Here is a 12,112-nt window from a genome sequence, read left to right as displayed (position 1 = left end):
TTGCGTTTTTTACGTTTTTATTATTGTACAACTCAACAAAGCAACAAAACAACTAACAAAGTAAAGAATACGATTGCATACAATAAATAAATAAATATTCACATATTCCATAAAATAATAATACCGATAATACAACATGCATAACATTTAAATAATGTCGACCATATTACAACAAAAAGCTGATTTGTACAGGTTTTCTTGTCAAAGTAGTGAGTAAAAAAGTAAATTGTCTTAAATAGTCTTCAAATTATATACAGATAGTTGGCACGTCCAATTCAATTGTCATTATTATTATTTAGTAGTAGTTTATGAATGAATGATTAGTTTACTAAACCCCCACGTGATCCCAAAAGTGTTATTATGAATGATTGATTATTAGTTAGTGCATCATAATCATGCTGAAACTGGCTGTTGTTTCATATTGCGTGACGAAAGCTTCAGTGTTGTCCCACCCCAATGACCTATGACCACTTTATGGTACTTCCGGTACTTTGCATGCAAAATCCTGACTAGAATAATGTACAGTACAACAAACATGTGCTCTCTACTTTACAAGCTGTCCAGTTATTAGTGTATTTAGGTAGTCTCGTCATTTAATCTCATTCCTTGCCCACTTTTTATCTGATGCGAAAGATAAGGTTGATTTATCTCCTAATAATTGGTCCATAATTGGTCATTCTTGTATCACAACCGTAACTGCACTATTTCTAAATATCCCTAAAAATGTATTGTACGATTTCAGTCGGTGTCATCCTAAGATTGTGAGTTTAAAGAAATAGTGTCCATTCCATAATGTAGTATATTATTTCTTAAACACTGCTCTAACGCCCAATTTGAAGTAGTCCCACACCTATAAAATAAGAATATTTTTCTTAATTTACATCCTACCAGATATCATTATTTAAAGTAGTCACAAACCTTGTTAACTGAATATTGTTTGAAACAGTAGAGACCATGTTGTGCATCGTTGGCGGAATGGAATGCATACACGACGCGGTTGCCAAAATCAATAACGCCATTTCCCGTCTCAGGAATGTTTGCAGACCCAAAGAACACGTCACTTATTCCAGTACCTGAAAATAATTGGTTAGAAGTTCAATATTAATTATGACTGAGGATATTTTTTTACAATTGAAGGAAACATGCCTGGGTCAGGATCGTTGGTTAGAATGTCATTGGCTGAGAATGAATGGCCATCCTTGTCTGAGCGATGTCTATGTCCACTGGAAAGATATCAAATTAGAATTATCGGTTAAAGAATAATTTGCAAGTCTAAATATTTCGAATTTGAGTGAATGCTTACTTTCGATTGATCCTCAACTTTCCAAAACCTGGATCGTCTGGCACTACTCCGAAATATGACATAAAGAACGGCTTGGCGACCTGAGTATAAAATAAGTATACAATCATCAATTTAACTTGAGATTGAAATATAAATTTGATTTTACACTCACATTACAAATCATTTCCACAATATCCTTTGGTTCGGAAGATGAAGGTTTGCTTGACCCAGCGAGCGGTTGTCTGTTATTGATTCCAGAAGGTTTTGTTGTTGGTGGAGGACCTCCGCCCCCAGCACCCAGCAAGTATTTGACATAAGTGGACACCATTTGAGACAACAGGTTGGGAAGCATACCACCTCCATCTCCACCACCACTCGTTTCTGGGGGTGGACTTGTGGGTTTGGCATTGGTATTGCTGGATGACGAGGATGTGATAGAATTGTTGTCAATCTCATTGGACTCGGGTTCCTGCTTCACTGGTTTCACGGGACGAGCATCTTCCTGAGAGTCGTCGCTAAGTTCATAACTATCATCCAGGTTTTGAGAGGCTGGTGTTGTCGTCGGTGGTTTAGAAGTTGGTGGAGGAGGGCTTGGTTTTTGTGGTGGGGTCAAAAAACTTGTGACCAGGCTGGATACCATATTTTGAATGGCAGGATTCGTCGCTACAGAGGAGACGAGAGGGATCGCATTTTGCATAATATTGGATACTTGGTCGCCATTATTGTTATTATTTCCAGCCATTGCAGTTTGCATCAACATGTTTGCAATATTCATCAAATTTCCGGCAGAAGGTCCTTCCTTTTTATTAGCATTTTGCTGTTGTTGTTGTTGAGGTTGTGCTTGTCGAGATCTTGGAAGTGGTGGAGGACCCATTGGTTGGTTTTGATAGTGACTTTGGTAGTTTCCACCGTGGTGGTTATCGGGTTGAGCATTTGGATTGCGACGCGGTCTTGCAAACTCTACAAGGCTAGGATTTTGCGGTTGTTGAGCTTGATGGCTTCGCTGGATGTAACCCTGTTGCGTATGTTGATTTGGAGTAGGGAATTGGTGTTGGGGTACTTCATATTGATAGTACTGATTCTGATAGTAGTGTGGATTTGTGAGAGAAACGGGTTGCTGCTGTTGGGGCTGAGAATTGTGGGGGTTGTACGAATGTTGTTGCGGAATCAAAGGTTCAGATGGGACAAAAGAGCTGGGAATGAATGATACTGTTCTATTTCCTAGAATGATTTCTGGAATTTCAGTCGTTGTTGTAGAAGTGGTCGTGGTGGTCGTTGTGGGGTCAGTGATCACCAGTTGAGGTGAAACTGAAGAGTTGAGCAAAGTTGACGATGGAGCATTCCTTGCTCGAGGGACGACCTTCTTCCTCACAATTCTTCGAATTCCTGTAGGTCTGCTGGGATCACTTCCGGTGGTCTCTCCCACCCCTGAGTAACTCCTAGAAACAGTGACACCTCTTCGAACTCTCCTATTTCCAGGCATACCTGGATGTCCGTAGGCGCCATAGGGAACGCCATTGTCCTGAAGTTGTGGAGCCATTGGAGAAATATAATTGTTGACGTTGTTCACGTTATTTGAATAGATTGGAGTTCCAGATGAACCTCCAGGCAAAAGTTCTCCGAGCGGTTGATGATGCGGAGGTAAACCAAGTGTGTTCAACAGATTCATGTTGGACGGACCACCGGAGGATGATCCCGAACGTTGATTTTTGAACAATCTGTTCATTAGATTATTTGCTGTGGCGGAAAATCCTTCGTTGGCCATGTTGAACAAGCTATACTCCAAGTAGCAGTAGCCCATGCTAAATTCTCGAGGCCAGGTCATGTACCGATCCTGATAATTGCTCACCTAAAAGAAAATAATTTCATTGATTAATTAGGAATTGAATTGAATATTAGTCGGAAATCTGTTAATTAAGACTCGGCTTACCCATCCACCAACATCGACACGATCAATTAGCTCAGCCGCAGTCGATGCAGGTAACACAGAAGTAATCCCTAAATCATTATTAATAATGCGTTAATAATAACCAAAGTGGTCAAATAAATGCTAATTAATTAATTACTCTTAAAAATAAATAATACCTTGAACTACATCCCCGTATCCAATGCTATCCATGAGAGAGGTGAGAAATTTAAACGCCTCTGCAACCGCAGTGCTGTTCAAGGGTTTCCTATTCTTTACAGGAGGGTTATTAGTATCATCGAACGGATTAATGGTATCCATCTCGGACGATGTAGCATTTGCATCATCACTCTGTTCATGATGGTCTGGAAATTCAGTTTCCTCATCGGAATTTGGAACGGCTTGCGTAGTGGGGGGCGCTTTTGTCGTCGTGGTTGAGGATGGTTTCTCGGTAATTAAGTCTAAAGTTTGGAAATCTCCGTCCTCCTCTGAAGAACAGTCGTCATTCTTACAGCGTCGAATAATTAGGCGTGGACGACGACCGTTTCTTGCTTGAGATTTTGATGGTGGACATCTAGAGAAAAACATTGAAGGGAAATTGAGTCAATAAATAATTGTACTAAATATGTAATAAAGTAAAACCAACTTTTTTGGTAAATGTTGCAAACAACACAGAGGTTCATGTAGACTAACGCCGGCGTAAATCCAGTGTTCATCGCAAAATCGGTAAAATCCTCCGAGATACTTTGGTTGGGTCAGTCTGCCAATCGTGTTATCTTCTTCTTCGTCATCCTCCGCTTCATTATTGATATCTGACCTGGCTGCAGGCCCGACCATGAATTTCCACTGGTTTGTAGACCCATCCAATTTTGCAACGTGAGATTGAGAAGCATCAATTGTTCTCGGAAGTGGTACACGGTCCGACTCGTTAAACCTTTGACAAGCTAACGTCCTCGTTGCAGCCTTGTAAAGTAAAACTTGCATAAAACGAATGCATAAGTGTCATAACATCTTTTTTTTGCATATCCAACTTACCAACACTACGGTCTGTACGAGTGGAGAATCTTCATTTGATTGCGACATTGTTTCAATAAGTTGTCTACAAATTGAGGCGCATTGAAGTTTGTCATCTCTCGCAGAACAGTTAGCAGGGACGGGCATTCCTGGAAAAATCATAACATTGAAACGAATCAAAATCTCTGGAAATTCCACGCTATTATTTCAGGGACGTTTTTAGAGTACCCTTTGGCTTCAGGTCAATGCCCGATCTAAGCAAGTACCCTTTCGTTTCAACTCATCTCATTTTGTGAAGAAAAGTTGAAAGTGTATTTTTACAGGGAAACGGTTCATCTTCCATTTGGCAGACTCAAATCTTTTGTAATGCTCATCTTCACTTCCTTATTACCCTGGCTGGACCACCGTTGAACGTCTTTTGTCTCTGACCATTTCTGTGCTACATATCTGTGACCTTTTCCAAGAATAGTGCAGGTTGTGTCATGAAAGGATCGTGCAGTGTACATAATCTCATCATCTACGGTAGCTAAAGTTAGCCTGCAAACTAAGGGACTAGGCTTGTAGGTCTTCTTACGGGACTTTTGCGTTGCATGCAATCCGTACCTTTCCTAATACAAACCTGATCATTGATCATCATTATCTGCAGAAGTTTACCGTATTTTTACACCTGATCTTTTGTTATTTTTGTACCTTTTCAATAACCCAACCATCCACTTTATCCAGGAAACCAAGACCATCAGCCAACTGGAATTAAGTAGTATGGTTCCCTTAAAATGGTTCTTATCGTTCTCAACACTTCCTAGGGGAATGAACCCTTCAAGGTCTCAAATTCATCCTGAAAGAGCATGTGGTAAATAACCCGTGCAAGAAAATTCAGTCTTTCAGACTCCTTCAAATCTATTTCAATTTCAAAATTCCCTTTTCCAAGAATTTTTTTTCCATTTTTTAAGCATTTCAAATCTAAGGGAACAATGCAGCCGGTTCGTTCACCTTCGCTGTGTGGGATGCCTTCAACAATGATTATTTTTAGTTGAGATACTTCAGTTTCAAGGTCTTTCCCATTAAAAAAAGCTCCTCACACAACGCTTTACAAACGCTGGGGAGTAGGAAAGGTGTCTTATTTCCATGATAAATGATAACTTTCATCTTCGTTTGAAAAAGAGATCGAGAAGGATGAAGAACTATGAAAATGTAGTCTCATCACGTACATATCACAAGTATTTCTTATTTTTAAGCGATTCTATAAAACAAGACGTTCAACCCCTATCCTTTTGTGCTTCAGATTACACTTTTTCTCTCGTTTTATGTTTTTTATCCCCACCAGATCGAAATTCCAAGTGGTATTTACCTTGTATTTTATCTACGTATGTACCAGAAACCAAAACGAATCAACCCCACAAAATTAACCCTTTCTTTTTGAGACCCCATGCATCTAATGATTCCAATCCAGAGAAAATATTCACTGTATGTACATATGTAGTACACAGGTGAGAAGGTGTGTAAAATCTGTACGTATGTAAGTACGGAAATGCTGCGTGTTCTAGGTTAGTAATAATAATCTTAAGGGCTCCTCTCCTCAATCCTTCTCAATTTACAATTACAACAACCCGTCAACAACAACCCAAAAGTAAAATGCAGGTGAGTAGGGTGACAATAAATAGACAAACACCGTCACAAATGAAAAATAAGGAGGTAACGATGAGAGCCTTTATCCAAACGCTGCACAAAAGGTTCATTTTATGGAAAATTTCACGTAATTGTCTACCAACTAGCTGGTTAGAATATATTGTTAACTCGTTTAAGTATGGTGGCCTAAATTCGAGAAATTTCTTCTTCTCTATTTTGGGACTCGGGTGGAATATTAATGTTCCAAATAAGTTGCGTTTGATTTCTATTTCACTTTTGTTATTTAATAACTTTGCGAAATTGTTGGACTCACCTGAAAGGATGGGTTTTGCATCCGCCGAGAATACTAATGGTTGCGTTCCTAGGAGGAAAACTCCACACTGGCAAGTCTCCAAATTAGGCGTCGTGACCACGGCCGGGGTCGCGGGGGTCGTCTGGGTCGACAAACTTTCGACGCTAGCGCTGATCAAAACAATGACGAAAAATAGTGCCGCATTCTCCATCATGCTGTTGCGATTACTCGTTTTCTTCCGCATTTTCATAAGGTTTCTGTAATATTAATCATGTAAAATTTAGCGATGAGAATTTTCTCTGACCAAATATTTACATCCTGACAGGTATTCGCACATATTTGCATAAATATTTCTTATTTACGCAATTTTTCATTTCATTATCAAGTGGGTAACAAATAATACGTACAAAATCTCCCATGCACTTATCTCCCACAATTGACTCGATGCATGCATGTGCAGTAGCCAGAAGTAGTTCAGTAAGCCAACTGTTGAGCAAACTTTTTCCTCCATTTCATTTCTTAATGAATAAGAAGAAGTAGTAGAAAAAGACGCAATGAAATGGAAATAAACTGAGATTATCGCATAACGGGTCTTTTCCACTTGTAATACTTGCAATATAAATAAGTTAAGTGGTAGCATGTAAGTAGTGCTGTTCACTGATTCTCACACCGTAACAATGCGCAATCCACAACTAACAAGTGCATGTACATAGTTACTCTTAATCTCGTTAAATAACCTTTAATTAGTCGAAACCCCCCGTAACACTTAAATGTAATACTTCCCTGAATTTTGTGTGCGAATTTCATGAAATAAATGGACTGCATTAAACAAGGCGTTCTTTTCTACCATGCCACTTCACCAAGTTGGGAGAAGTTTAAGTATTGTCATCAATGAAATGACAATAGTTTTCTCTTACTTTTTGCCTATTCCATGGAGAGGATCACAAACAATCGTGCCAACTCCATTGTTTATTCTCGTAACAGATGATAAGAAAGGACCACTTTTTATTAAGTGGTGGACGTGGAATTGTGTCGTGGTCTTTTACTGGGTAGAATTAGATAAATGAATGAATTGTTATCGAAAAGGAGTCGTCATGCTAAAATTGGATTTAGGTCGGTGCATTGGATTAGTGGTGGTGGTGATGCATGTTGATTAAGCAGAATGGACGGAATGAGTGTGAGAATTTCCGAAATCTGATTTCTGCCAGGAGATCACGACTGCTCTGCTGCATTTCAAATTCCAAGCAGTACTTTAATGATGGCAAATCAATCGGTGTAAGATTGATGATCTATTTTCAGAATGATGAATAAATGACAAACCATAACTAAAGTCTGACCCTGAAATTCTAGGAAATTATATTTTTACAAAAATATCTAGATCATTTTCGTCCGATGGCTGGTGTCGAATGTACACATATTTTCCCACGATTCTCAATTTAGTAGGAAATTGTAAAAATTGTGTACAATAATGATGAATATAATGATGACCGCTGTTGATGATGAGTTGGCACTCGCTTGCTGCCCTGATGACACCAAATTCTAAAAGCGAGGATTATAATTTGTCTCCTCAAAACCAAGTTATTGTGATGAGCTGATTGTAAGTGTGACTAATGAACATAACACATCACTTCATTTAGCTGTCATCATTAGCACTTTTTCAAACCATGTCAAAAAATTCGATGCCATTTTGGCACTTAATTATAGTACTTTGAAGGAGTAAAAGACCAAAAATGGATGCAAATATACATGTCTACCAGTTATTAGTTATTCTATGCACTGAATTAAAGTCTGCAACTGAAAAAGTAGTATGCAGTATTTACTTATTACTAAGAATTTAGCATAATTTAAACTGCAATAATTCAGCTTGGTGGACCTTCCTTTGGGTCATTGTGTACTAATGTGCAGCTACACCTACTGCCTGCAAACATTTTGCTTAAGTGTCACTGTCAAGGAAATAATGCTGTATGTGAAGAATGTGTTGAACATTAAGTACACAACAAGAAGGAGCGTCGGCGGACAACAATACTGATACAACAACGTCTTCGTCGTCATCGTCAAAGAATTCGGACACATTCAAAATTCCACAATCAAAACCCTACATACATTCACACATTTATTTGCAGCAAGCTACAAGACTTTGCAATTTTTTGGCACCTGTCACATACACATTAGTGTATGTATGGCGTCGTCGGAATCGTATCTCTCTGCCTGTACAGTTATACGCACATCCTCATTATTACCATCGTCTCGTATCGATGCTGGTCACCCTACAAGAATAACTACTTACAAGATGGATGACGGATACCGGATACATCCCACTTATCATGCCCCTTACGTATTTATCATCTTGTTTTTCCTTGTTTTAAACCGTTGCAACTATTTTTAAACATTTTTTCTCTACTTATGAAACCATCCTCGTGAGGATGAAGGAGGAATTCAATGACTAGTCAATATGTGGCTACTTTTTGGCCTGCATTGTTTTCACATGCACAAATGTCAAGAAATAATCAATCTTCACCCAACAAAGAAAAACAAATAATAACGCATGCATGCACCAAACATTGACAAACTGATTAACCACGTCTCACTCAAAGTCATCCTTCAGAATGATGCATTGGCAGTAAAGCAAAAGTAAAATGACTGCAAACATAGGACGAAATCCTATATATGAAAGCAGCTTATTAGCATAAATCCTTTCTAACTGATGCACTATCATCCGTTTCAGTTTCGGCTTCAATTCCACACCACCACACTCATCAACGGTTTGTATTTGACCTAGAAACAATTGTTGGACTGTTGAATTTGCCAGTTCGCTATGTACACAGACTTCTCGTGGAATTGAAATGAATGCCCTTTTCAACCGAGTTCCTCACAAAAACACAATTCATTTTTTTGTACTCAACAGAAGAAAAGGAAAAGATGTGCTATTTTTGTGTGTTAATTCTGTCATAAATATTCAAACCCCTTCTTCGTGTACAATGGTTTACGTGGTTTTTACACGGTTCACGACGAATTGGTCATGACGAAAAGAGAGTAATGCTTGGTTCCTTTCTATGAATGAAAATCCACACTTACGCACAAAATGTATCATAGGAAATAATGACTGTTTTTGTACTTTCTTCAAAAATATGCCCCATTTGTGTGTAAAAGAACTGCAAATTACGTACACGATTTTCGTTTTCAGATTCGTAAAATAATTTTAATAAGATTTTTGCAAGTCGTGAACCGATATGCACACGGATATCATGAGTTATGTATTGGTGATTATAGATTTCGCAGGATCAACACACATTGAGGATCATTTCCTACACTTATCAGTAGATGGATATTCGATAGAAACGAGTAATTTATTTATTGGCCTGCCAAATCTTGCTGATGACCACAAGCAAATTAGAGTTTCGAGGTGCAGAAGCGATGATGATTAAACTAAACCAAAGATTATCTGCATGCATGTTCATACAGAGAAACGTATGCAGGAGTTGTGAGACGATGTGACCAACAAACTTGTCTATATCATCATAACGCAAAAGTGATAAACTACTGTTACTTTTCTGACGGAATACAAGTATTTCTTGTTTCGTCTCATCTTTTGCTAAAGTTATTATTGTTCGATTAAATTTCTCTGCCAGAGGATTTTAACCTGGTTTCTTAACTTATTATTGCGGTGTGATGTGTGCGTATGTTCATCAAATACCTATTATTTATCACATGTTGTTTACTACTTGATACATATTTACATCCGCTTGAAGGAAATTAGATAAATTTGGTAGAAGAGATTCATATTTTAATTGTTTATGAGGTACACACCGAAAAAAATATTTTTTTTGTCAGGTGCACAATTATTTTTAAAAATTATTTGCTTTTTTACAAAAAATTTTCTATTTATAGATTTCTCGCGACTCAAGTGGCCCAAAAATAATATACGACCATCAAAATGGATGCATTTATATAAGTAGACGCTAATTTTAGCAATGAATCAAGTGGAAATAATTTCAATTCTTTGTATTTATCATCGCATGTGAAAATGCAGCCTTGCTTGATTAACATTTAAATAACCAGGTCATTTTCAGACGGCTTTTACTCTTGAGTAAATATCAAGTTGAGAATAATAAGCGCATCCCATTTCATAGCTGAATTATCAAAGTAGTCTACCGGCATTTTCCTAGGCATAATTGCCAATTATGAGATTAAAGTCTTTCTAAATGTGGCACATTATGTATGTACACACAAGTCAAACATTTAACTAAATTGTCTTTCATGAAAGGAAAGTGTATTTCAATCAGTGATTTGAAATCTAATGCACGCATATGTCTCATTATATTCTTGATCTGAGCAAGCATATTTAATACCACAAAATGCCTTTAATATTGTCAATTAAGTGAATTAAATACAAATTAGTGTAATTACCTTCTGGATAGATTTTATTTCTCGATTTCAGTAGCAAATTAATTCACATTCATGTCAATCAATGAAAATTCACAAAAGTTTCCAAAACAAGGAACAAAGTGAGACACGATTCCACAAGAGTCTCTCAGAACTCACAATTTAACAAGTGTTCAAGTCTCAAACCACAACCCAGAACTGAATCCAAATCCAAGGAACAACACCAACAAAGTGAAGAAAATGGTTCAAAAAGGGCAGGTGGGATGGGAACCTTCTTCCAAAATATTTCTTCCGTGATGAAAATTATAGTGGAAAGGAAACTTGGGAAGATTTCGTGGCTTAATTTCTTAAACGGAATGAGACGGCAGATTTCTTCCCAAAAATCTGATTTATGTAACTCGTAATATTTTTAAAATTTTAAAAATAAAGCGATTCGAAATTTTCGGTAAATTTTTATGTTATCATAAAACCAAGCAGTGCCAACTACTACTTTGTTGTCGGTACTTTTAGAGTGGAACTACCACTTCGAGACGAGAGCAAATCGACTACTGCCAACGAAAAACTCAACCTGCACGTAGAGCAAGTAAGGTAAAAGGTAAATTGCGTTGGTTGCATTTTAGCACAGGTAAGGTAAAACTTGGATGGATGATGATACTTGCTTTTAGCATGAGAAAAATATCAGCCTTTCTTCACTGACGTATGTGAATTGGAATTTCAATTGTTAATTCTAATTCCTTGAAATGTAAGTAAATTGAGAACCTTCCATTCCATGTGCAATGTTCTAAATAAATAAGTCTAGAGTAATCGAACTGCAACGGTGATGCAATGCATTTTTCGGTTTTGATATGTTGCCGTATCATGTTTTATCTGTGAAGCTAGTGTCGGTTGAACATCCGATACCAATACATTTATTGATTACTGTTTCAAATTGCCTCCACCGGATGTGAAGCTATTCTCATTTTAAGTGGAAATAACTATGTAATAAAATCCGTTCAAAGGTGTATGTCGTCTGTGAAAGTTGACATTCTTCGTCGTCTGACCGCATTTATTATTATTATGATCACATATTACAACCTAAGTGCATACATACATGAACGAATATCAATTCTTAGCGGTATTTTAATGCAGTTATTTAAAATGAGAACATTAGGTGACAAATTGTCCCTGACAATTCATAGTATTTGTATATGTGGATGTCCTTTGTCATCATTGGCACATTTATTTATAGCCTCTGTTTGGTGGTCGAAATGAAAAATCGACTGAATGTGACTAACACTTGAATAAAGGTAAATTGAATTGAAATGAATGATGAAAAATACTGTATAGCATGTATCCGCCTGATTTTGGGATAGTCCTCCACGTATCCGAAGTCCGATACCAATTTAATCTTGGTCGGATGAGACAAAAAAAACTAAAATGCTCCCGTATTCTTCCTCTAATGTGCATGGATCGAGGACGGATGTCGAATTAATTTTACGGCACGACGACAATTTTAAGTAACTGCTGCACATCACCCACCACAATAAATAAATGGAATGTGAATGCAATTTCAAGATGGCACATTAGATCTTCTTCCATACATTTATTTACTTCGCATCCACTCCACTTG

At 37.5% G+C, this 12,112-nt stretch overlaps 1 protein-coding gene across 1 annotated transcript; it reads right to left on the bottom strand.

The window, feature by feature from the left end:
- LOC110845207 lies at positions 1-11,071 on the bottom strand. The gene is made up of 11 exons (XM_022091576.2): positions 10,528-11,071; positions 6,142-6,377; positions 4,224-4,351; positions 3,835-4,151; positions 3,368-3,762; positions 3,213-3,280; positions 1,455-3,131; positions 1,304-1,383; positions 1,147-1,223; positions 919-1,073; positions 1-850 (listed from the first exon to the last, which is right to left on the bottom strand). Exons 2-11 carry the CDS (start codon positions 6,368-6,370, stop codon positions 803-805), a joined length of 3,174 nt encoding a protein of 1,057 aa, XP_021947268.1. The 5' UTR covers positions 6,371-6,377; positions 10,528-11,071; the 3' UTR covers positions 1-802.
- Positions 11,072-12,112: the final 1,041 nt, after the last annotated feature.

Source organism: Folsomia candida, unplaced genomic scaffold, assembly GCF_002217175.1.
Source record: "Folsomia candida strain VU population unplaced genomic scaffold, ASM221717v1 Fcan01_Sc002, whole genome shotgun sequence".
NCBI lineage: Eukaryota > Metazoa > Arthropoda > Collembola > Entomobryomorpha > Isotomidae > Folsomia > Folsomia candida.
This window is presented reverse-complemented; position numbering and strand designations above follow the sequence as displayed.

Bases quoted from the DNA above. Each gene is read 5' to 3' on its own strand.
- LOC110845207 (XM_022091576.2), bottom strand. From the start codon at position 6,370: ATGAAAATGCGGAAGAAAACGAGTAATCGCAACAGCATGATGGAGAAT. The intron at 4,352-6,141 runs GTGAGTCCAACA...TGATTTTTCCAG, and splicing joins TGCAAAACCCATCCTTTCAG to GAATGCCCGTCCCTGCTAAC. The intron at 3,132-3,212 runs GTAAGCCGAGTC...ATTTTCTTTTAG, and splicing joins GTGTCGATGTTGGTGGATGG to GTGAGCAATTATCAGGATCG.